General features: G+C 27.9%; 1 protein-coding gene across 2 annotated transcripts in view; it reads right to left on the minus strand.

The window, feature by feature from the left end:
* Positions 1 to 1,708: 1,708 nt before the first annotated feature.
* The window catches only part of LOC127290259 (beta-1-syntrophin), a 634,564-nt gene continuing 608,823 nt past the window's right edge, over positions 1,709 to 27,449 (minus strand). Inside the window, exons 5-8 of one of the 2 annotated variants that reach the window (XM_051318733.1) lie at positions 22,216 to 22,433; positions 6,803 to 7,014; positions 3,349 to 3,566; positions 1,709 to 2,522 (exon numbers count right to left, since the gene is read on the minus strand). In XM_051318733.1, the coding sequence (XP_051174690.1) occupies positions 2,430 to 2,522; positions 3,349 to 3,566; positions 6,803 to 7,014; positions 22,216 to 22,433 (741 nt within the window). In that variant the 3' untranslated portion in view covers positions 1,709 to 2,429. The remainder of the gene's footprint in view (positions 2,523 to 3,348; positions 3,567 to 6,802; positions 7,015 to 22,215; positions 22,434 to 27,449) is intronic. The other variant, XM_051318734.1, reaches the window with a different exon arrangement.

Consider the following 27,449-nt stretch of genomic DNA (forward strand, 5'->3'; position numbering starts at 1 on the left):
TTGATTTTTTAAATTTTGTTTTTAAAAAAGAATTTGTAGAGTTTCTAAAAAAAATTTTTTTTGAAAAGTTGGTAAAAAATGTTATATAGTCAATATAAAATTAATAATACCAGTCGTTAAATTGAAAATTTGATTAAAATTTATTGTCACTTGCTGACATGGACGAATTATTATTGTAAATATATCGTCCAGGTTTTGAAAAAGGTTTAAATTTTATATATATATATATTGCTTGCACGTTTATTGTAAATTTAATAATAATAATAAATTATGTTTGTGTATATATATATATGTATATATGTATATTGTATGAAAGTTTGATTAATCGCCAGCGTGCAGAACGCGGTAATAATTACAAATTAGCGACTCTAAATTTATACATTGTCTTTTATAACATTCAACACATTCTCTCATATATTTTATGTTCATACAGTTTCGCACTTTCATTATTTAGTTTTATCATGCGGTTTGCATGATCAGGAACGGATCCGGATTTGTGTTAAAGGGCGGGTCTTATATATTTATATAATCTCCAAGGGAACAGATTGCCAAAGAGTATTTTACATGAGAAATTATTCAATAATTATAATCACTTTTACAATAGTTTACAATTAATTATCATCAATATAACAAAGAATCCGCCCTTAGATTAAAAAGAAGAGAGAGACTATAAAATCTCTTTTTGTTCTACAATTATTTTTCTCATTAACTAGGCCATTATGCTCTCACTCTTTTTTTTAACGGATTCACCAATGAACGCTTATTTTCATTCTTATTTTCCGTTTTATTATAATAATTCGTTATTTTATTTTTTTTTTTACCGATAATTAGGTTAATCAGTTACTGAGTTAGGCGCATTGATTATTCGCTAGCGTTTCTTTTTCTTCAATATATATATATACTTCATTTTTTCAAATACTGCTTATTTCTTCGAACCCATTCACTTATTAATAACCTTCACAATTTGAAATATCATTTCCTGGATGGCTTCGAATCGATTATCGTTATATTCATTATATCGTTACCCCTGGACACTCGCATATCTATATTTATACTTTCTTACGTTAAAAAGTCGTTGGCTCGCGAATGTGTTTGAGATTTTCGACAAAGATCACGGATAATATTTTTTGAATATAATCGAATTTAAGAAAATAATCTAATTTGATTTGTCATCTGATTTATAAACAGTAATCGATAATATTAAAATATTATTTAATAAATTAATAGTTAATATTATATTATATATAATAATAGTTAATACATTTGTTTAATGTTTGAAAGTACCAATTTACAGGAAGAGTTACATTTTTTTTTGTATTTACGTTATTTTATGTGAAAAATAGTTTAAAATATTTATTAATAATTATTAATATATATTAATTAAATTATTAGATAAAAAAAATAAACGAGTATATTTAATAACAAACTGCAAATAATATTAATAAATAAGATAAAATATAAAAATTGTCCTTTAATCTGTATACTCTTATCTTTCTCATTACTCTGATTATTATTAATAAAAATTAATCTAATGAATTTGCTGTTCATTTGCGAGAAACAAAATTATCATAATTGTTTTAAAGATAATGTAATAAATGAATGTAACGAATAATCAGATCTGAGTAAAATATAAATAAGATAATAATTCACTGTAATTGTAAATAATGTCTAAAAAAACTACATTATTAAATTATAAAGGTTTCTTTAAATTATTATTTACTTTTAATAATTGTTATTATTAATTAAAATATTAATTATTATTAATACTTTCTTAATATTAAATTTTATTATTAAAAAAAAAACTAAATAAATACAGCGTTTCTCTTATAAAATCACAAGAAAAATAAGATTTTTAAGATACAGTAAATAAAAATTAAGAATCAATAAAAAAAGACACAGGAATTCTTGAAAGTCATAAAGAAATAAAATATAAATTTATTTTTGTATTAAAAAAATTTTTTAAATATACTATTAAAATAATACAAACTCTTCCTTTGTGAAAAAGAAAGAGAAATTAAAAAGAAATATATTTTAAAAAAATTAGATTAAAAACGTAAAATATTTCCGAAAAGTGTTAAATTAATTTTCTTGAAAAGAACAAAAAAAAAAAAAAAAATAGAAAAGATTACGATTTTTCGTAAAAAAACAAAAAAATAAAAATAATAATGAGGTACGAGTTGTGTGACTCAAAATAAAATATTTTTAAACCTCCTCATCGTGATCTTTGTACTGTGTTTTTTTCTTTTCAATTTTGAATCACAAAGCGGCCGCCCGATCTGATAATTTTCATCGATTTTTGTTTTTCTCTTCAATTATTATTATTATTTATATCGATTTTTTTTCTTTTTCTAGTGTAAAAAGACGCTAGTTACAGACCTAGTTGTGTGAGGAGGTAGATCGGGGGCCTCAAGAGGGGCCCCCTCGTACCCCTATGCAGTCAATCCAAGGCGATGTATCTTCGCAGAGAGAAAGTTATGCAAAACGAATACTATTGGCTTCGGACAGCTTTCTAGGTCCAATTCCTTTAATCAAAAAAAAAAAAATTTTTTCTTAAAATATTTTTTATATTTATTATATTTTTTTGTTATCTTGTCTCATAAAAATTATTATTATTATTATTATTATTATTACTATTATATTATTATTTTACTATACCAATATTTACTATTAACAATAATAATAATAATAATATGATGAAACACTTGCAAACTTTGAAATCATCAAGAGTTCGCTTTTGTCTGACTAAATTCAGTTATTACTACTGAGAAATTCTATACAACGACGAGTGTTTCCTTGTCTGACTAAATTAAACTTTTACTACTGAATTACTACTAAATTCGTAACCTGTTATTTGATTACTAAAAATGAAAATTAAAAAAATAATATTTTATAAACAAAAATAACAGTTTATAAAAATTGCGTTTTTCATTTTATCTTTTAAAAAATCGTTTTATTTCTAATTCATTCATTTATTTACTAAACTAATTTTTTTTAAAAATTTTATTAAAAAATTTTATTAAAAATTTTTTTAGAAAAAAATACGTATAACACTTTTTTTTGCAGAGAAGGAAAAGAAAAATTTATCCGAATTTAAAATATCATAGGTAAATTTCACATGGAATCGCCAATATTTATTTATATAAAAATTGTTTCAAATTGTGAATTTAATAAACTAAATAAAATATTCCTGATAAATAAAGTTTTTAATTTCAATTAATTTTCGAAATGATTGATTATATATAAAGTGATTATAGTAGAAATTAGTATACTATAATTTCACGTAAAATTCAAATTAATAGAAACTCAAGTTTTGAAATTAATTTGTTTGAAAATAATATATAGACTTACAATTTCACCGTCTTCACCGCCAAAATCAAGCCAGAGGAGTCTTGCACCATCATCAGCTGACATTTTGAGTTTGTCAAAAGATCTTCGCCACAGAGGAGTAGGTGGTGAACCAGGACTGACACCAGATCCAGTAACACCTCTTGCTCCAGCCGCATAGAGGGTGAAACCATCTTCGTGGTTGACAATTAGTTGACAAGCTCTTCCTTGCCAGACACATCCTAATAAACACAAAATACAGTTATAGAAATAAATAAATCAATTAAAATAGAAAAAATTTTAGTTGTCCTAATAAATAAGCTATTAACTAAATTTACATTAAAATTTATCCTAAAAAATAATATAAAATTAAAAATTAAAAAAAATTTATGATTACAAATTATTTAAAATTGTTTTTGAAAATTAATTTCATGTAAAACTATATAGAGGAGAGTGACAAACAGTGGGACAGTTTAAACAGTAGGACACTTTAATTTTCTGAAAAACTACTTAAAGAAACTCGATCAAAATTTAAATGTAAACCATGTTTATGACAACACATTATCTCCAAAAATTTTAGCCACACTGATTCATTATTTACAAAGAAAATTGAAAAAAACTATTGTTGACGTACCAGAGTAAATTTTTTCTTGAAATACAATGCTGATTTTTATATAGATAGGACAGTTTTAAAAAAAGTGTAATTGTTACTTCGTTTACTCATGTTTTTAAGTATAATATCCAATAATTTAAAATATTTTTAAATTTCACAAACAATTTTTATGTAAATAATTTCTTGCGATTGCTTAATTTTAACAGTGGGACATTAAACACTGGGACAAGCAAAAATTTAAGTTTATGAAATGTGGATTTTGGCAACACTGATTATAAGTTGTGTCAGCTATACGCATGCGCATTTATACTTACACAGCGACTAAAAATGTGATTTTTTTATGCTAAAAAACCATAAAAAATTCAAAATTTATAATTAATAATTATTGCAATTATTGTTCGACAACATTTAAAAAGTAACACTTGATAAGAGAACGACTATTCAAATTTTCCTCCAAATTATTTTTAGGTTATGACAAAATTATGACGTATGATCAGCAGTACTGTAAACGTGAAAAAAAATAATAGCAATTTTTTATATGAAACTTGACATCGTATTATAAAAATGTAAATATTATATTAAATTATGAGTGTTTTGCAACATTTGATAACGTTATTTAATGCAAAATATATATATTTACAAAGTTTGAAGCAAAATATTATTATTTAAATAATTATTCGGTTCTTAATAATAGGTGTCCCACTGTTAAACACAAACCTTCAAAACAAGAAAAATGTATCAAGTATGAAAAACTTCAAATTTTTTTATTTAATCACAATATAATCTTAATAGAATATGTGCATTGTGTAGAAAAGAGTTCAAACTTTATGGTAATACCAAAAAGTCTTCAAAAATAAATAAAATTGACATATTAATATGTCTTTGAAAAAAAAGTGTCCCACTGTTTTTCTCTCTCCCCTATATATATATATATATATATATATATATAAACGAACAATTAATTATGCAAATTTATACAATTTTAATGATCTCTTATGTGTCTGTGTGTTTTATTTCAAGGCATTCCTTTCATTTCTAAAAAGCCTAATTAACTCTGAGAAAATAATTAAGTGAAAAGGCAAGTTTTTAATTAATGAAGATCAGTCTCCTTAAGTTTTGGCTTCCTTCATTTTAGAATTTTTTCCATTTAGTTTTTTTCCTTTACAAGAGTAAAAAAACAAAATTCCTTTAGACTTTAATTGCCAGAGAGTACTGCGCAGAGAAGGTGTTTTTGAAAAAAAAATTAATTGACATCATTTTGTCAAAAGGAGATTTTTCATTGAAAGATCTTTTGGAAAATAATGTTAAATTAGAAGCCATTAGTGCTGAAATTTTTCAAGAATATCCAATGACTTCAATCTTTTACTAATTTTGTGTTTACATTTTATTTTACTGTTTCTTTAATTATTTATTAATTATTGATTTTTTTATTAATGTGTTTATATAATAATAGTATTATATTTGAATATTTGTATGATATTATAATTATTATTATTAGAATAATTAATAAACAATAAACTCATTGACAATATTTTTGTTATGATAATTAGAAAAATTTTCAAAATTTAATTTAATTTTAAATTCAATTTAACACTCTTTTCTTGTTTTGCCAATCAAATTTTAAAAATTTGCAAATTGTAGAATAACAATATTAAAAAGAGAATGGAACAATGTCTATAATGCAATCATATTGAAATCGCAACAAATTTCAAAAGTTTGTTAAAAAAAAAAAAAAGAAAAAATATATAATGAAAATAAATCCTTTGGTTATAGAGTTCTATTTATTACATATAGCCTCAGAAAAGAGGAATTGAGTTTCATCGAGTTGAATTCATCAGTCCATTTCAAACGAGTAGAACACACATCTCCTTGCACAGATATTTATAAAGAACCAAAGTTCTCCAATCCGATTTTGTATCAAAGCCATTCATTTTTTTTCTTGCTACGCCTGTTTTCTTTTGAGTTAAACAAATTTTTTTTTTTACTTTACACGAGAGACGTTTCTTTTCTTCTTCGTTTATTATATATATACATTTGTTAACAATTTATATTTTGCAATTATTTGCAGTCATAAATAAAAAAATTTTTTCTCGTGATTCATTTTACCCATTTTATGAAATTAAAAATGGTTTTTATTAGTAGAAAATCTAACCTTAATATCACCATCATGCAATATTTTCCATATCTTTTGTAAGTTTGTAATGCAATATTGCAGAAATAATTTTAAATTCACAAAATAACAACTAATCGATTGTAAATCATTGATATTTTAGTGTTACTGATGATGATCAACGTGATGTGATCGAAAAGCTTTTAATTATGAAGAATATATATTTTATACATTGACTTGACATGAAACTTATAAAATTTACACCTATACCTATGATAATTAAATAATTATTGTTAATTAATTTAATTTTTATTAAATGGAATAAAAATATATTAAAAATAAAAAAAAATGTTCTTTAAAAAAATTTTAAACACCTCTGGTTTCCGTTACAAAACTGGCCTCGTTAAAATTTATCAACAACATAATAATTAAAAACGGATATAAAATATTTTTCAACAATAAAAAATTTTGTTCATCTAAAAATTTCAGAATCTTATTTTGATCACTCGAGGAGTAAAAAAAAAAGATTAAATATTGAAAATTAAATTTTTTTATTTTAGGTAATCTGTATGAGAATTTATGACTAAAATTTAAAATATTAGAATTTTTTGACATTATAAATATTGTTTTTATACTATAAATATTTTTAAAGAAAATTTTATACTCTCATTTTAATTATAATAATATTCAAAAAGAATAGTAATAAATTGCAAAAAATAATTTTATCAAAAATAATAAAAAAAATATATACTTACGGACTGTGTATTCACGAAGGGAAAGTGCCGCAGTATGACAGCCTTGAACAATGGCTCTGGCCCACGCAGCTAAATCTCTTCTGGTTTCTGCCCGTAGATTGTGGGTTATTACCCCATCAATGGTACCAACCCTGACGGCGAATGTCGCTCCATGATGGGACGTCGAATTACTTGACGAGGCCTCATTTTGTCTCGTTGTTGAAGAAACGAGTCTGGAAAAAAAAATTTAGAAAAAAAAAAATTATTACTTTCACCTCCGTAAAACATGAAAAATCTCTTCTTTCTTTCTCTCCTTGTCTTAAAAATAGAATAAAATCGAAAAATAAATAAATTTATGTCACAATTTTTTTTTCTTCTGTAGCCAAATATATTCCTTCTTCTTTTTTACTAAGAGAAATTTTTTATTTAAGTTTATTTGAATTAAATAAAAATTTATTTGAATCAAGTAAAAAAATATTTTTCTCAAAGAATAACTTTATATTTATTTTATAAATAAAAAATTTTATTTAGAGAAAATGAAATTTATTTGAAACAAAAATAAGTATTTATTTTTGGCTCTGAGACTATCTTTCTCTTTAGGTGTTAGATTAAAATTCTTGAATTTTAATAATTAAGATCCTTGAAAAATTAATAATAGAATTTTAATTTTAGTTTTTGAATAGATTACTTTCATATTAAAATATTTATTCTTATATTCATTCATTTAATAAAAGTCCATTGCACGTTCCTTTAACAAAAAAATATTCATCATTCATTAAATTGGAAAAAAATTTCAACGAATCGAAAAAGAAAAGTTTTTTTTTTTTTTAATTCTTTCTAAATTATTATTCATATGCTATGAGAATAATAGTTTAGGGGAAAAAAAGGCAAAATGAAAGGCCTTCTTTCATTTCGATTGATTGTGGCATGCGATTTGTGTGAAGTGAATTTATAAATATTGTAAAAACAAAAAAAAGAGAGAAAAGGGAGATGGAAAAAAAGAGAAACGACAAAAAAAACGAATGGCCCGCAAAGTCGGTAACGTGCGGCACTCCTAGTATATAGATTTTGAATAACACCAGTTGGTGTATGTGTACACGAGTCAGCGTATAACATACGAGGTCCAAAGGGAACGATTGGCTTTGAGTGGCCCCTCTGGATTTCAGCCAATAACCCTGTTATTCGTATTCGCAGCTGTATGCGTATTTGGACACACGTTTCTACTTCAATTCTTGTGTTCATGGAAGTCACATTCGTATACAAAAGGCACTCACTTTCCTTGTGTCGACATTGGCAGCTTTACCCGTTTGTTTGCACAGACTTAAAGGGTCTATACGACGTAGTTTGCGGCAAAACAATACATCTCTCAAACTACGACCCACTTGCGGATTTACTTTACGACCCCCTACTCACCTATATACGCGGCCAAAAAAAGGAAAATCATATTGCAATACATTTCATCAAAATAAAACAAAAAAAACACATGTAACATAATCGTTCAGCCGTAAAATTATTAATGACGAAATATTAAAAAAAAAAAAATCGTATTTTTAAAAACTTAATTTAAATCTTCTTATATTTTATAATGGACCTAATACGGCCACCCAATACACCGGAAAAATTTAAAATTGATTCGATTCGTTCAAAATTCGATATTTGGGTGTTTTTTGGGTCGCTAAATTCAAATTTAAGGTCAAATTTAGATTCAGCGACCCCAAAAACCCCCGAAAACAAAATTTTGAACGAATCGAATCAATTTTAAATTTTTCCGCCATATTGGGTCCGCCATTTTTAATTTTTTAAATCTTACCTCAAACTTGGATTCAGCAACCCCGAAAACCCTCGAATACCGAATTTGAAACGAATCGAATTAATTTTAAATTTTTCCGCCATATTGGGTCCGCCATTTTGAATTTTTTAAATCTGACGTCAAATTTGGATTTAGCGATCCCAAAAACCCTAAAGGAACCATTTTTATGCATATCTAGTCAAATGTTAAATTTTTTGACGCCATATTGGGAGCGATTATCTCTGAAATTTTTTTATTCGAAAATTTTTCCCACGAATTTTTGAGTGCAGCTCAGCATCCGCTGGACCAATCAAAAAGTGCGCCATACATTTTTTGTTCAGAACTTTTTGACTATTTTTTTGGTGGTATTCCCGAGCGATTATTTCTGAAATTTTTTTTATCGAAAATTTTTCCCACGAATTTTTGAGTGTAGCTCAGCATCAAAAAGTGCGCCATACATTTTTTGTTCGAGACTTTTTGCTCAATTTTTTGGCATTATTCCCGAGCGATTATCTCTGAAATTTTTTTTTTCGAAAATTTTTCCCACGATTTTTTGAGTGTAGCTCAGCATCCGCTGGACCAATCAAAAAGTGCGCCATACATTTTTTGTTCGAGACTTTTTGCTCAATTTTTTTGCATTATTCCCGAGCGATTATCTCTAAAAATTTTTTTTTCGAAAATTTTTCCCACGATTTTTTGAGTGCAGCTCAGCATCCGCTGGACCAATCAAAAAGTGCGCCATACATTTTTTGTTCAGAACTTTTTGACTATTTTTTTGGTGATACATATTCCCGAGCGATTATCTCTGAAATTTTTTTTTTCGAAAATTTTTCCCACGATTTTTTGAGTGTAACTCAGCATCCGCTGGACCAATCAAAAAGTGCGCCATACATTTTTTGTTCGAGACTTTTTGCTCAATTTTTTGGCATTATTCCCGAGCGATTATTTCTGAAATTTTTTTTTTCGAAAATTTTTCCCACGATTTTTTGAGTGTAGCTCAGCATCCGCTGGACCAATCAAAAAGTGCGCCATACATTTTTTGGTCAGAACTTTTTGACTATTTTTTTGGTGGTACATATTCCCGAGCGATTATTTCTGAAATTTTTTTTTTCGAAAATTTTTCCCACGATTTTTTGAGTGTAACTCAGCATCCGCTGGACCAATCAGAAAGTGCGCCATACATTTTTTGTTCAGAATTTTTTGACTAGTAGCGGAAAAATTTTAAATTGATTCGATTCGTTCAAAATTCGATATTTGGGTGTTTTTTAGGTCGCTAAATTCAAATTTAAGGTCAAATTTAGATTCAGCGACCCCAAAAACCCCCGAAAACCAAATTTTGAACGAATCTAATCAATTTTTAAATTTATCCGCCATATTGGGTCCGCCATTTTTAATTTTTTAAATCTGACGTTAAATTGTGGATTTAGCGATCCCAAAAACCCTAAAGGAACCATTTTTATGTATATCTAGTCAAATGGTAAATTTTTTTTGACGCCATATTGGGTCCGCCATTTTGAATTTTTTAAATCTGACCTCAAATTTGGATTCAACGACTCCGAAAACCTTAGTATATTCATCGACACTCAAATCGAATTATATTTAGTATTTTTTTTCTAATGTGGACATATATGTATGTCAATTGATTCTAACCTTAAATTTGCTATGAAATCACTCAGTGCGAATTTACTAGCATGCATGCGACTCTTTATGTTTGCACTATTCAAGCATTTTGTTATATGGATGATTTTTAAATTGAAAATAAGAATATATAAATACTAATATTTATGTCTTCATTAGATCCAAAACATTCTATAGAAACTGATTTTTATTTTACATAATTAAAAATGAATATTTAATCAAGCTGAAAGTTATCACTAAACATAACCTAAAATTTTTTTTCTATTAAGGTCCCTTTTCTCGTGGAACGTCATATATATTCATTTCATGAATTCAATATCGAAGATTTTTTGTCATTAAAATTACGTCTACATTTAAAAATTATGAAAAATCCAGATTTTTAAAAATTTATAATTCGAAAATATATAAGCAATTATTAAAAAAAAAGTATAAATGATTGAATGAAAAAAACTATCTTTAAATGATTAATTTCTTTTCATCATTTACCGCAGCCACAAAATTAGCAACTTTCATTGAATTATTTATTACAGAGAGCGCTGTCGATAATCTGTCCGACAGTCTGAGTCACTAAACTTGAGAAAAAGAAAATAGATAAAAAGGGAAGAGAAAAAAAAGAAGCAGACAGGAGAAAACCTCAGTCAGTAAATAAGAGCGTTAAACGAGAATAGATGGTCGATCGTCGCCGTAATCCGCGAAAAAAAAGAATAAGACGGAAAATAAGACAAAGTATAGAAAAGGAGTAGGGTCCAAAAGAGAAAAAATAGATTCAGACGAAAGAGATAGAGAGTGAGATGAGGGGTAGGTGGGGAGAGGAGAAACTTTCTTTGGAGTGGAATCACTTCCGGTTTGTCTCGCAGTAAAACTTCCTTAAGTCGGCTATTCTGTATTTTCCACCCAGTAGCTTTTCGGGGCCTGATATTGGACCCCTTCAACTGGAAATACCTTCTCTAGGGAGGGGGATGAAGTCTTTTTTATTATCGCTCCTTCTGCCTTACTGAGACTCGAAAGATTTACTATTGACGTCAACTTTAAACAAAAAATTTATCTTCAAGTCACACTACTTGGGCCTCGATTTTTATCCGTTTCACTTTTTTTTAAGCTTCTATATAAGTTTTCTCAGAAGTTCAGCTTCAGAATGATATAAATTGAAATTCAATGTTTATAGGTATCTCAATAAAGTTTTCTATAAATTTTGTTGATCTCACAATTCACAGGGATATGTTTTAAATTCAAGTTTCCCGTTATGAAAATTTTTTGTAAATAATAAATAAAAAAAAGAGAAACTATTTCTTTATAAATAAAAACAAGTTGTAAATTCAGATGTTCATTACATGAACATTTTGCTTCCTCTTTATGATCAGCAAAAAAATTTGCTTCCTCGTGGAGAAAGCAAAATTTTATTGCTAAAATGTGAATTTTTGATTTTTTAACTTTCATTAATTCTTTAAATTTACCTCAAATGTATACTTTATATATATATATATCGATCGATTCGTCTTGACTTAAGGAATACAATTATTTCATATATAAACTTCAATTTAAAAAATCATAAAATTTTATAGCCAAAATGTGAATTTTTGATTTTTTAACTTTCATTAATTCTTTAAATTTACCTTAAATGTATACTTTATATATATCGATCGATTCGTCTTGACATAAGGAATACGATTATATTATATATAACCTTAAATTTTTCTACTTAAAAATTTTTTTGAAAAAAGACGATAAAAATTTTTTTTTGAGGTATTTTTAAAAATCCTTTGGTCAGATTTGAGATATTAATATGATAAATGAGGCTACCAAATTTTATCTAAATCCATTAAAACCTGTTAAAGTTATCTTCTAAACAAAAAAGGGATCCACACACACATACATCCGGACAATTGATCAGGATCTCATATAACATGTTTCTATAAAGAAAAAAATTTGTTTTCGCCACTTTGAAAAGTTTTATAAACGAAAGGACTACAAAGCTTCCTCCACGAGGACGCAAAATATTGTTTTTAATCTTTTATAATTAAAGGTATAGATAGGACGTTTCTTTGTAGTTTGAAACTTTCTCTGAAATAAAAAATGATATTGGGTTAAAATTTTTTTTGAAAAGATTTTGTTTGGTACAAGAAATCTCGTTGTTCTACTCATTTACCATAACTTAACGCAAAAATAATAAAATTAAATCAATAAATATAGTAAAATAATAGGTTTTATCATAGTTCATTCAGCGGCCATTCGCTCAAATTGGCGCTGACTCCTGGAGCAGTGACACACTCAAGCAACGTCTGTATATGCGCCGCCATGTTTGTTTTCATTTTTTTTTTTAAATTTCACTTTTTAAACTTTTATTTTTAATAATTTAATTCAAAATTATGTATTTTTCGGAGAATAGCGAGAATTTTTGTACCCAAATCTATCATCTCTCAAAATTTTAGATGAAAATCTTTTCCCATTTTATAGAGTAAGATGTATACTACCAAAACACATTTTCCCATACCAGAACACGTGGGTGCTTCCTACGTACCTTTAAAGACTTTGAAAATTTTATAAAATTAAATATGTCGGTGAATTTGACTTATGATCAACGACTTTTAGAAGGAAAATCAATTTTCTATGGCAAATTACTGTAATTTTGTGTCTAAAAAAATTTTTATAACGTTTTTCGATCAACAATTTTTAATAGAAAATAATTTTTAAACCAAAAATTTTATTATTATTTTATATAGTTATTTTTTCAATCGTTTACCATAAACGTGAATTATTTGACTAATGTAATTAAATAATATGTTTTTAAATAAAAAAAAATATTTAAAAATACTTAGAATGTTTAATATTATAATTTTACGGAAAATTCGCAAATTGTTTGTAAAGTGATGAGAAAATAGTTTCTTAGAGGTATATATATATATATATATTGTCGTGTTAGGAACTTATGGTTGAATTCTGTCCGAAACATGTTTTCGTGGGTGGATGCAAATGAGCGTGAGTTGAAGGCAGATGAAGAAGAGAGATTCGAGAAGGGTGGAAAGGGGAGATAAGGGCTGTATTAACTTCTCTGCAACTATGGTTGTTCAGGCTACCATAACCAACCAATTGCGATGCCGGTGGTCCCTTCCGTCGCTTTGGCACCTAACGTTATAATACAAAATACAGTTCATTCAGAATATCGGTGCGCGCACATTTCTGTCCGAGATTGTTCGGCGAAATTAATTTTACCCCCGGGAGAGAGAAAGAGAGAGAGAGAGGGAGAGGAAATAACTAATAACCGAGAAGATAATTTAAGAAGAGAGAAAATTAATTTTCAAAAATTCATTATTTTGTTACTTATAGGTATATTCAAATCAAATTTTTTTTAAATCTAATTTTTCGAAAAACAAATTTAAGGATCCAGTACCAAATCTAAGCGACTTTTTATACATCGCAAAATCAAAAGATTATGAAAATTTTAAAATTATTTTTTAAAAAATTCTTAATAATTAGAATAAATTCATTTTTTTATTGGAAAATTCATAAATGAAATACTATTTCACTTTTGCAACGTTTCGATGTCTTAGTTTAACATCATCATTATAAATAAAATAAATAAGTCAGAAAAAATATGAAGATGACATTTTATATTATAATATATATAATATTATATGTACATTTTATATTATTTTTTACATTTTATATGTAACATTTCAGAAATTATAGATGTAATTAATAATTAATTAATGATTAATTTTGTTCCATATCTATAATTTTAATTTATCTGTGAATACTAATTATTGTTTTTAATTTTTAATATTTTTAAAAATTTAGAATCGAATTATGGTTAAAAAAATAAAATAACATTTATAACGTTACTGAAAACGTTTTTTATGTTAATTTTTTTATTTTTACATTATAATTATTTATAGTTGACAATTAATATTATTTATAACGTTACTGTAAACAATTTTTAAGTTCATTTTTTTATTTTAAACGTTATTATTATTTTTCCAATATCTTTGGCAGAATATGTGCTGTGTGTGTGCAGATGTGTGTGAGTCAATGTTTATTTGTATATTTATTTATAAATTGTGTCAAATTCATAATTAACAAAGTGTTCAACCATCAGTGTATAATGTGTCCAACCCTAAGTAGAAGTAACATTTTCGTATTGTGCTAATTATAGCCAGACATGTTTCGCGATTCGATTTTTCACTTCATTTTTTCTTCAATCATGAAGCCCACAATACATGCAATAAACTTATCTTGCCGATTTCTTGTTTTCTTTATTCATTTTTTATGTTTAATCACATCGCTCACAAAACTTTTTTGGTTCCTACAAATGCACCGACGTCACAGCAGACGCTATACTTTTGATCCTCCAAAAATGTAATGGCACAAAAAGCTAGGTTTCACTACAAGAAGCTTCGTCACGTCCGTGCATAGATGGCGCTAGTGTTTTTATTTTAAGAAAAGCGAAGTGTCCAACCCTGAGTATATTCCCCTACATAAGGTAAATGCCCTAGTTACCGTCACCTTTGCTTCAGTAATCGTCACATAAGTAATTTAAGAATTTTAAGCAATGTATTGAAAAAATTATTATTATAATTTATTATTTGTATAAAAATAATTATTTAAAATCGAAAAAACATAATCTTTATTTGTTTTAGAAAATATTTTTTGTAATTTTCAATGAAAGTGACGGTAACTAAGGCAGTGACAAAGACTGGGGCATTTACCTTAAAAGATTTTAAATAAATAAAAATAAATTTTTAATATAAAAAAAAAAAATTGTCGCAAAAAGTATTACTGAACCCTTAAATTAAAATTCACTCAAATAAAACGAAGTTAAAATAAAACAAAGTTTTATAAAAGATTTTTTTTAATAAAATGTTTTAAAAATATTTTCACAATCTTTTAATTGTGTGGTTTATTTCGAAAATAATTGTGTTAAATTTGTGTGTATAATTTTGTATGCATTATAGAGAATATATTACGACACAACGGGAGGGAAAATAGATGGATAGTAGAATAAGACAGCTATTCGTTTGCCTGAGGGTTGACAGCTTCGATAAACTTTTTCCACAATCGAGCCTCTGACGGACTTAACTTTCACGGAAGACCAAGGTCTTCAGTCTATATATATATATATATATATATATATATATATATATATATATATATATATATATATATATATATATAGACGAGTTCTATATACACGTCAAAAAAGCAGACATCGTTGGAGGAAGAGCACTTTGTGGTTGCTCCATTTTCCAACAATCTTCTCTCAACCCCTCGGTATCGAATAAAAATCGATCATCAATAAGTGTCCAAACAAAAATGATCTCATTTTTTAGAAAAATATTCAATCTTCATATTAAACTCAATTTATCCATCAAATTCTTCATATCATTCCCTGCATGGTTTTTTATGCAATATAGAAAAAAATGGTTATGTAGCAAAAAATATTTTTCAATTACTATGATGATCTCTAAATCTAAAATTATTATAAATTATAATATTCAAGAAGTTTCAATTTATTTATAAGTAAAAATAAAGTATTATATAAATAATTCATATTCAATAAGTTCAGTTTGTTAAATTGTATATACATAATTGTTGCATTAATTATAAAATAAAATCGCACATTTCAAAAGATTACAAAAACATTGAAAAGACTATTTTTTCATATAGAGGTAATTAAAATCAAAAGAATTACATTGAAAAACGTAAAAAAAATGAATTACTTTTGAAATGTATCTACGAGAGTTCACAAAGCTTAACATTAATTTAAATATGCTATATATACATACATACAGGTCTGATTCTTTGGAAAACTTGCATCTCATTTGAAAATTCGCCTAGCGCAAAATCGGTAATTATTCAAATGAAATAAAGTGTGAAAGCCCGAGGGAACGCGAAGGATACTCAAACGAACCGGAAGGACGAGTTTTTCTTCAGTGCGATAATTTATCGAGTCGACGAGGTCGAGAGAGAGAGAGAGCCTAATACGAGGAGAGTGCAATCGGATCGAACGAAACGTGAAATTCATGCTGCGAAAACGGAAATTCAGAAAGATAATTTCGACGAAGAGGTTCCAAGTCTGTGGAATTGGAAAGCAGAGAGTGGAGAAATGTGAAAGTGAGGAGAGAGGAGGGGGGGGAGTACGGCATAAGGGGGAAATAAAAGATGGGCTTTCGATAATCGAACATCGAACCGGATCAATTAAATGCCCGAGGCTGAGCATTAATTATTAAAGGTGTCGACGACAGTTTTCTCTGCAACACAAGTGCAAATATTCCGTTATTTTTTTTTTGCCCTCTCTTTTAAATACGTTCAATTTCATTCTATTTTCTGCTCGAGAGATAAATACTATTTTTTTATATTTGAATAGGAAAAAAAAATTATAAAGTAGAACAACACTTACTATAATAATTTTTTTTTATTTCTATAAATATTCAAAATATATAAAGTAGCAGGTTATCTCTACTTTTTTTTCCCCCTATTAAATGCTCAAAATTCATCAAGTTGGAAAAGCTGTTGCAGTGGGTAAAAAAAAAAGTTCTCTTTTGAAATTAGAAACATCAGGCTTGAAGACGACAAAATCAAGTACTTTCAAATTAGAGCCGCCTTTTAATTAAAAAACTTTTACTCTTTAATTAAGAATGTTCCGAAAACCTCACGGCTTTAGAATTAAAAACTGTTTAACTATTTGGAATTCGAAATTGAGGATCAAAACCTTTTCTGGTTAAAAGACAACTTTGTTGTTATCTATTACCATTCTCAATTGCTCATTAATATTCAATTATTTAAATTTAATTATGTTATACTTAATTTATGTCAGTCATCAATAATATGTCATCTAAATATTTTATTCATATTTGTTTTAGACAAAAATGTCATTTAAAGTACTGAAGAGTTTTCAATGTGCGATATTTTTATTTGGCGCGAAAATTTGAATTCGTAGGTTCATTATAATTTAGTTCTTTAGCTTTTACACTAATGTGCTTTCTTTTAATTTTACAAATAATAACATAAAGTGACCGACTACTATGGCGTACTATATGTGTACAAAAATAGAAACAAGAATTTTCATTTAGAAGAAAGGAAAAATATGTTCGAATTTTTTATTCTAAAAAAGGGGAAAAAAATAATAAAGTTATAGGTTTTTGAAAATTTTTCGATTCGACTGATCAACTGTTTCATCGGTTTTACCACAAAATACAAATCGCTTTGAGTCCGAGCACACAGACCGCTGGGTGTGAATAAATGAACACACGTAGAAACATATTATATATATATATATGCAAGTGTGTGCAATATGTAGATACTCGCTCCTATTTGCAGATCACGTACAAGCTCCGAGCTGTGCTTGGAGGTTTGTTTGACGAGGGTAGCCCGGCTCTGACGATTAATCACTTGCTATTAATTAACCGGGAATCGCTCCCCACCTCCAAAACATTCCCCCCCCCTCCCCATATTCCTTCAACATAGGTCTATCAACCCCCCGGAACTGATCCATCCTCCTACCCCAAACTCTGGCAAATAAGCGTTAGAGCAGGTAGTTTGGTCACGGTTCTTAATTTTTACAAGGTTTTCCCCTTCCGTAATTATTACTCCCCTATAATAATTAATCGTCCGCAGATAGTGCCAAGGTTCTCCAATAGCTTTTTTTTGATTTTTTTTAAAGTGGATATTCGTATTTTAAAAAAGTGATTTTACTTCAATTTTTATAATCATAATATAATGTTTAAAATTTTAATAATCTCTTTTTCTTATGAATTACATATATGTAGTATATCGATTTATTTTAATTATTTGAGACAATATTATAGATTTGACTAAAAGGACCATTTTTTTCAGAAATTAGTGATTCACGTCTCGATTAAAAAATAAATAATCTCGAAAAACTGAGAATGTTATGACAAATACAGTGAAAAGAAATGTTTATAATATTTTCATATATTTTCTTTTAAACGGAAAAAATTTTGGTGCACCGGTTGTACTGGTTAGTTAAAAAATTTTTGTACTTTAAAAACGGAAATCAGTTATCCCGGTTTAGTGCAACCTATGTCCCTTACAGCGCTTCTGATGCGCCAAATCAGGATAACAGTTGCTCGCAACCCATAGTACAACAGTTCTACCGTAGATTGCTCATGTGATGCACCAAAAATTTTTCCGTGTATGAAAAATAAGAAAAATCTTTTCTTTCTAAAAAGAAAAGACGTTTTTAAAGAAACAAGAAGTTCTTCCATGCAATTTCTTTTTTTTTTTACTATTTAAAGTGGTTTTTCAAGGAAGAATCTCTTTTCTCGGTAGAAACAGCTATCTTTGTTAATATGTAATACTTATTTTTTTAAGTAGAGAAAGTACAGTCTGAACAGAAAAAATGTTTTTATAATGGATAAACTTGCCTTATTAAGACAAGCGTCATTTTAAAATGAAAAAGTACAATTTTCTTGGCATAATTTTTTTTCACTAAAAAATATTGCATTATCAAGGTAAAATTTGCTTGTAAGGAGAAAAATTTATTTTTAAGTATATAAAAAAAGTAGTGATTTTTAAAAAAGAACTCTTTTTCTCAGTAGACAAAGATATCATGACATAAGGGTTCATACCACTTTACACGCTTGAAAATGAAGCTATTTTCTATAATTTTTTTTACGATTCCTAAGGATTATATTGATCTGCATTTTTTTTTTAGTTCAATAAATACACTTTTTAACTTTATAAAAAACCTCATTTTATTCAAAAAATATTATTTGTTTATATATAATTTAACAATAATTTTAGACCTGCTAAAAATACCGATGCCAGCTGCGGGATTGATTTCTCAGGTTAGAAAAATCTAAAACACAAAATTCAAGTTGATTTATCTTCAGTAGGACTGCACCTATCGCCCGAACTAGAATTTTTAATTTTTATACAAAAATAACAAAATGGCGGCAATTTAAAAATTTTTTTTCGAAAATTAAGGTTTTTTTTGGCAGTTTTACTCTCTAAATCTGAATAAGTGAAATTTCACTTAAAATGTGTCAAAAGTCTTCCACGTAGAAAAATAAGTGTATATGCACGCTTTTAAATAAGTGGTTTTCACTCAAAAATAAGTGAAATTTCACTTATTTTTAAGTGCATATTCACTTATTTTTCTACGTGGAAGACTTTTGACACATTTTAAGTGAAATTTCACTTATTCAGATTTAGAGAGTAGGGTTTAAAAAAATAGTAAAAATGAATATTTTTTCATAATTCTAGTTCCGGCGATACCCACTTATGTGACGAAGATTTTCGTAAAAAAATTTTGAGAATCGGTCCAGTAGTTTCCGAGAAAAACATCCCGCGGTATGGAAAAATGTTGTTTTGAGAAAAACGAATTTAAAGTTTCGTATGAGTAACAGGCGCGCCAATGTACGCTCTCAAATAAAATCGTAAAAACTATATTTACACTGCTCAGATCTTTCTGCAATTTTTACACAACATTCCTGGAATGTCCTTCTTTCGAAATCCGTAAAAAAAATCGATTTTTTGAAGTTGACAAAGTGGTATGAACCCATAATGAAATATTCTTTTTTTTAAGTAGAAAAAGTACCCTATGGTCATGCAATATATGTTTTCTATTAAAAAAAGGACAATCGTGTTATCAAAAAAAAAAAAATATTTATCACAAATAATTTTCAATTGATTCAAAAAAATTTCATTTGTCCTAAATAAAATTTTTATTTAAAACAAATTATTATTTAGCTTTGAAATAAATATATTTTTAAAAAATTTAAATAATTTTGATGTAGAAAATAACTACCGCAGAACAGTGAACATAATTTTTTAATTTTTAGCGAATTTTTGACTAAGTACTTTAATCCTCTAACGATTAATAAAACTACTTTTCCTCGAAATTCGATTCTATATTCAAATATTCTCATCCAATAAAATTAAAGCGATTGTACCAAAAGAAATAACATTTAAAAATATAATTAATTACCTTACTGAATTTATACCACATTCTCCAACGCGAGTGCAATGTGATTACATGAAAAGCAATAACGTTAAGTAATACAATGAACAAGAGCTATAATCTAATGAAATCAGAAAAATGCAATTTATCCAGGCGAATGCAGCTAATTTTAAAAAAAGCATTGTAATATAACAATTGTTCTAAATTCAAAAGGATTTCAACCTTATCGCACAATTCTCGCTTTTTCATATATATATATATATATATATATATATATATATATATATATATATACAATTCCAAAAGATAAGATATTTTAAATATACAAAATAATTTATATATTTTTTTGTAAAGTTTTCATCGATCTCATTTGATTAAAATATTAATTAATATATTTGTTTTGACCAATAAAAATTAGTATTGATTGGAAGTTGAATCACTTAAAATCATTTTTTAAAATGATAAAAAAATCATCATAATGAATGAAAAAACATTCCCCAAAAGGGTGAATGTGTTAGTGAATAAAAGCATAATAAAATTAAAAATGAAAACAGTTTGCGATAAATTACATTTTATTTTTTTTTGCAATATAAAACTTTTTTCAAATATACAGTATTTAACACACAGTATATGTGACGAAATAATCGGAGCATCTAGAATTGTATGATAAGAAGGGAACATTCTTAACCAAACTTTTCGCAAACCGCGAAATTTCAGTTTGTATACCTATTAACCACTTTACTGGCAGGGCGTTCCGTGGAACGCCAGTGTACAGTGGGCCAGAGGCGGTAAATTTTTGGCAAAAATTCATATCTTTAAAAAGAAAATTTTTTTAATTATGCAATCTATATTGTTTTTGAGATTGCTAATTACGAATCCGATGTTAGTTCTTCAAAATTCAAAATGTCGGATCCAATATGGCGACAAAAAAATTTTAAGATTGACCAAATTCGCTTGAAACTTATAACTCGGGAGTTTTTGAGGTTGCTGATTTTGAATTTGACATCTGATTTTCAAAATTTAAAATTTTAATCAACTGATTAGTAACAGTATTTTTTTTTAGTAAAAAATTAAAAAAAAATAACTACTATAAAACAGTAGTAGGTTTGGTTTGGTTCAAGTAAATGTTTGTTTGCAAGTAATCAAGTAGTTGAATCGAATAATTTTTTTTTCAGTGTACAATAAATTGTTATATAAGTATATATAATTAATGGAAATGAAATTCAATGACGTTTTCAGTTTAGTGTTCTGGCATAGTAAAATTTAATTACCGAGACATTTTCGAGAATAATATTAGTATAAAGTGAATCTAGCGAGATTCACAAGCGTGTGACGTGAGATTTGGTTGTCCGTGCACGTAACACGTCCAGCCGCGCGATATATATATATATATATATAGACGAACGTCGCCGGATATAATAGTCTTAATTAAAATAGCGATGGACATAACGAACAACGCTAACTGCAGTAATCCGACAGTCTGCGTACGCCTCATTGATAATCCTTTCTATTGAATTGTGAACACGACTGAATAATCCATTCATTGTATATATTTTTTGGGTCAAAAAAATTTTTTTTTATATACACATCGCACATGTAGACTTAATTATATATAATAAATGATAATTTTAGGCCAATTTTTTTTACCACATTTTGCAAAAAATTAAAAAAAAATAATTCTAATAAAATATAAAAAAAATTTGCCTAATGCAAAATAAAATATTAATTTAATATTTAGTTACATTTATTTGTACACGAAACGAAACATTAATTAATCAAAATAGAAGAGAAACGGTTTATTAAATCATAAATAAATTTAATAGCTTTTCATTGACATTGAAAACTTTTCATTTTAAGCTATACACACCTTTGAAAATATTAAAGGTAATTTAATATTTTACAGCAGACGGTAGAGGAATAGAAACTTTGAGCTTATTACTGTATAGAATGTGCAAGAAATATGAAAATTAATTACGACTTTATGTTTGAGATAAAATTAGCTGTTTACTTGGAAAGTTGTTTATATATATATATATATATAAAAAAAGGGGGTGAAAACTTGGAAAGTTTTGAATGAAAGTTGCTTACCTCGTGGCAATAAGAGGACAGGTAATACTTGGTGACGCCCAAGCTTCTGGACTCCAGGGTGCGCATTCGTAGAGCCTTAGCTCACGACCGGAAACAGCTCCAAAGACGCTTCGCCATCCGCCTGCACACCCGGTACCAAATCCACTTCCGGCACCACGAGACGTGCTGGCGCTACTTCCAACTCCATCCTCACTACTTTCACTGCTGGCTCGTCCATTCTGTAAAACAAAAAGTTTATTTAAACTCCTTTCTTATACACAGCAACAACAGCAGTATAATTTACATTTTACAAACTTTCAAATTTACAGTTAATTAATTGTCATGAAATAAATCCTTTTAAAAGAATTCAAATATCAATTAACAAATGTTATTTTCAATGTCATTAGGTATAAACATATTTGAATAAATGATAAAACAACAAATCTACTTAACTTTTTTTTTTGATTGTAAAAGATTTTCAAAAAATAGATGTTAAAGCTTAAAAGAAGTTGGTACTATTCGATGCAATTTGGGAATTTTTTTTTAACAAAGACAATGTTAATTATGTCGGGAACTATAATTTTTAAAATATTGAATAATAGTCTTAATTAAAATTGCAATGACCTGATTTTAATGAATGATGGCTATTATTTTCTTCAGAAAATAATACTTAATATCTTCACCGCTGGAATTTTTAACTCCTTCTCAGTCCAGTAGAAAAATCATTTGTGGGTCCACGGTCCAAAAAAAAAGTTTCCAAAAAAATATATCATCGTATTTTTAATACGATGATCCAAATTTAAGGTCAGATTTAAAAAATTCAAAATGGCGGACCCAATATGGCGAATTAATATAGCACAAAAATTTAAAATTTATTCGATTTGTTCAAAATTCAGTACTCGAGGGTTTTTTGGGTCGCTGAATCCAAATTTGAGGTCAAATTGAAAAAATTCAAAATGGCGGACCTTATATGACGACCCAATATGGCAGAAAATTTTAAAATTGATTTGATTAGTTCAAAAATCGGTATTCGGGGGTTTTTGAAGTCTATGTAGGTATCCAAATTTTGAATTTGTTAAATCTGACCTACAATTTGGATTCAGCGACCCTAAAAACCTCCTAGTACCGAATTTTGAACAAATCGAATAAATTTAAAATTTTTCCACCATATTGGATCCGCCATTTTGAATTTTTTAAATCTGACCTTAAATTTGGATTCAGCTACCCCAAAAACCTTAATATACCAATTTACATTCAAATTGAATTATGTTTAGTATTTTTTTTCTAAGAGGGACATAATTATATGTCCAAACACATAAAGGTGGGACGACTGTTTTCTATAGACATATATAGGCCATAGACTGTCAAGGGGTTAAACAAGTGCACCGTTTTTTAAATATCGTTATTTATTTAAGAAAAATTGAAAATAATTTTCATATTTAAACCATATTTAAAAAACTGTGCATTTGCTTAAAAATCCCAGCGGTGAAGATATTATTTTTATATTTTTTAAAGAAAATAAGCCATCATTTATGAAAATCGGATCATTTTTCAAAAGTTTTAAGGAATATTCAGAGGATATTATTAATAATAATATATATATATATATATATTTTTTTAAATGTCAATTAAATATTTTTTTCTTAAGGTCTACATTTACGGATATATACCCTATCAAAAGTTCACTACTGGCGCGTTACTGATACCAGTACCGCGCCAGTAGTGAACTTTAACAATTTTTGGTAGAGAACGTCCTTAAATATTATAATTTTTGGAATACATTTAATAATGTTAATTTCGTTACATAGATATGACAAAAAGTCAAAAATCTTCCAAAATATGTTTTCATTTTATTTAAAAATTCTCAAGATTCTAAAAATAATAAATTTCTCTTCAAAATAAATGAAGGTGAAAAGAAAGGGGAAACACTGTTGAATAGAGTTAAGCAGACGAAATAAATGAAAGCAATTTACAATTTCTATAAAAATGCTTGAAAAATTTAGTTCGACTTGAAAAATTCTATTTTATGAATGAATGCAATGTAATTTCTGTATTTCAATTTTCTTTAGAAAATATTTTTGCTGTCCGTTGCAGTGGTTATATTCAAAAGTGCGTGAATTCTATATAAAATAGAGCTCCTTTAAAAAAAATAATACCAATTTTTAATGGGCAGTATTAAAGTATATATACTATATATATATAGAACATTGAATGTAAAAGTTGAGAAGCGTGAATGAGTATAAAGATAAACTGGTATCAGGTATGAAACAAATTTAGGTGTTCCAATGGATTGACATGTTCAACTGCTCGTATATGAATCGAACATTTGTAGGTACATGCAAATCGTACACTGGCCAGCTAAAGCCATCACTTGATAGAATACACATTTCCTGCATGTATTCGAAATCTATTGATCCCTTATGCGCAGCTCTCACGTATTTTTACTCCCTCCAAATGATGACATTCATGTGAAATCTGATATACTCTATATAGCGATCATATATACATGAAACCAGAACAATAGCTCTTTTAGATTCAATAGAAACTAACACAATTTTCGCCATTTGGCAATTTTGTTTCTAAAATCAGGTTGCCACACAATTTCAACACACACACACTCATATATATATGGGACATTCCACGTCAACACGGACAGAGCTCTAAACAAAAATGGTTTTGATGGATTTAAACGTTCTAGGGCTTAAAAGATTTCTACATTCGTGTACTTTAAGATGCCGATGGGCGTTATTTAAAAAATTTCATTTTTGGTGCCAATAGAGCTGTCAAAAGTCAAAAAGTCGAGAAATTTTAAAATACTTTTATGAATTAAAAGCTAAAAACGAGGTTTATAATTCTGAAACTCATTATTTAACAGTTTTTAGGGTCACTGATTATAAATCTAAAGTTTTTTTTCAAAAATTCAAAATGGCGGATCCAATATGGCGGACAAAAGATAAAAGAAGCAGAAAGAATGGTTTCTTTGCGGAAAACACATTATTCGATAATTTTTAAGGTCGCTGATGAAGAATCTGATGTTATTTTTTAAGATTTCAAAATGGCGGATCCAAAATGGCGGACAAAAATTTTAAAAGTAGTTCAAAAATTCGTTTTTTTTGCCTGAAACTTTCCATATGAAGGTTTTTGAGGTCGCTGATTACTAATCTGACGTTAGTTTTTAGAAATTCAAAATGGCGGATCCAAAATGGCGGACAAAAATTTTAAAAGTAGTTCAAAAATTCGTTTTTTTGCCTGAAACTTTCCATATGAAGGTTTTTGAGGTCGCTGATTACTAATCTGACGTTAGTTTTTAGTAATTCAAAATGGCGGATCCAAAATGGCGGACAAAAATTTTAAAAGTAGTTCAAAAATTCATTTTTTTGCTTGAAACTTTCCATATGAAGGTTTTTGAGGTCGCTGATTACTAATCTGACGTTAGTTTTTAGAAATTCAAAATGGCGGATCCAAAATGGCGGACAAAAATTTTAAAAGTAGTTCAAAAATTCGTTTTTTTTTGCCTGCAACTTTTTATATGAAGGTTTTTGAGGTCGCTGATTATTAATCTGACGTTAGTTTTTAGAAATTCAAAATGGCGGATCCAAAATGGCGGACAAAAATTTTAAAAGTAGTTCAAAAATTCATTTTTTTGCTTGAAACTTTCCATATGAAGGTTTTTGAGGTCGCTGATTACTAATTTGACGTTAGTTTTTAGAAATTCAAAATGTCGGATTCAAAATGTCTGCCAAAAATTGAAAAAAATACAACTAATTTACGCCTTGAATGTTTGTATAAAGAACAATTTGGTGGCCCTGAAAAGGGCCGATTGTGTACTGAAAGTTTTTAGAAAATTTTTCAAGCTTTCATTGGATCATTTGGTGGCCCTGAAAAGGGCCGATTGTGTACTGAAAGTTTTTAGAAAATTTTTCAAGCTTTCATTGGATCATTTGGTGGCCCTGAAAAGGGCCGATTGTGTACTGAAAGTTTTTAGAAAATTTTTCAAGCTTTCATTGGATAATTTGGTGGCCCTGAAAAGGGCCGATTGTGTACTGAAAGTTTTTAGAAAATTTTTCAAGCTTTCATTGGATCATTTGGTGGCCCTGAAAAGGGCCGATTGTGTACTGAAAGTTTTTAGAAAATTTTTCAAGCTTTCATTGGATCATTTGGTGGCCCTGAAAAGGGCCGATTGTGTACTGAAAGTTTTTAGAAAATTTTTCAAGCTTTCATTGGATCATTTGGTGGCCCTGAAAAGGGCCGATTGTGTACTGAAAGTTTTTAGAAAATTTTTCAAGCTTTCATTGGATAATTTGATGGCCCTGAAAAGGGCCGATTGTGTACAGAAAGTTTTTAGAAAATTTTTCAAGCTTTCATTGGATAATTTGGTGGCCCTGAAAAGGTCCTTTTGAACGTTGATAATGTTTGATAAGAAAAAACAAAATTATTGATAATTTACAATGTTTGTGGAAGTTGTAGCACTCGAGTATTGCAATACATTTAAAGTTTTATTTGGTTCGACTATAAAGCCATGACTACTTTGAATATTTTTAACTGCAGGAGTATTTGCGAATCGTTTATTTAAATGTCTCTGCATTTTTTTATGTGCAACCGTTGTGTAATAAAATATTTTAATTCCCACAAACTTTTTTTTAGCCCACTCAAAAAGGGATTCTGGTGTTAAAAGTGCTTCTGTAGGTTTAGCCTGCAGACTAGCACGTGTTGCCTCCCTTTTAAATGTTGCACCTATTCCGTCACACGCTCCTTTACCATGAGCAGTTGCATGGGTGTGCCATTCTGCATCTATCCCAAAATCTTCCTTGTGATGGACTAGGTTGCACATTTGATACTTGTTTTTGTAATGCTGCTTGGCACCATCGGTTACGTAAACAACTTTTTCTACATTTGGTACAATCTTCTTTATCTCAGGAATTAAAAATTTTTGAAGAATGTAAACGGCTGATGTGTCATGTGTTGTAGAATCTGACAACACAATGAAACTACAATGCTTTATCTCCGTGTCACTTCTGTAGTATACTACTGCGGGGTGAACTGTGCACTGGTTGTTGTTATAATGGAATGCTTGTGCCGCATCTTGTGCGACATAAGCATAATTTTCGGAAAAATCGCATTGAACCAACACTTCGTTTTCTTTTAAATTATTCTTTCGATGTGAAACATATTCTGCCTGAGTTTTGGAAATGAAGTGATGTGGTATTAACTTTTTCAAGTGCTCACACAATTCGCTCACAAAGTCTTCAACTGCT

Source organism: Leptopilina boulardi, unplaced genomic scaffold (assembly GCF_019393585.1).
Source record: "Leptopilina boulardi isolate dan_hultmark-lab unplaced genomic scaffold, ZJU_Lbou_2.1 LbouV2_58, whole genome shotgun sequence".
Taxonomy (NCBI): domain Eukaryota; kingdom Metazoa; phylum Arthropoda; class Insecta; order Hymenoptera; family Figitidae; genus Leptopilina; species Leptopilina boulardi.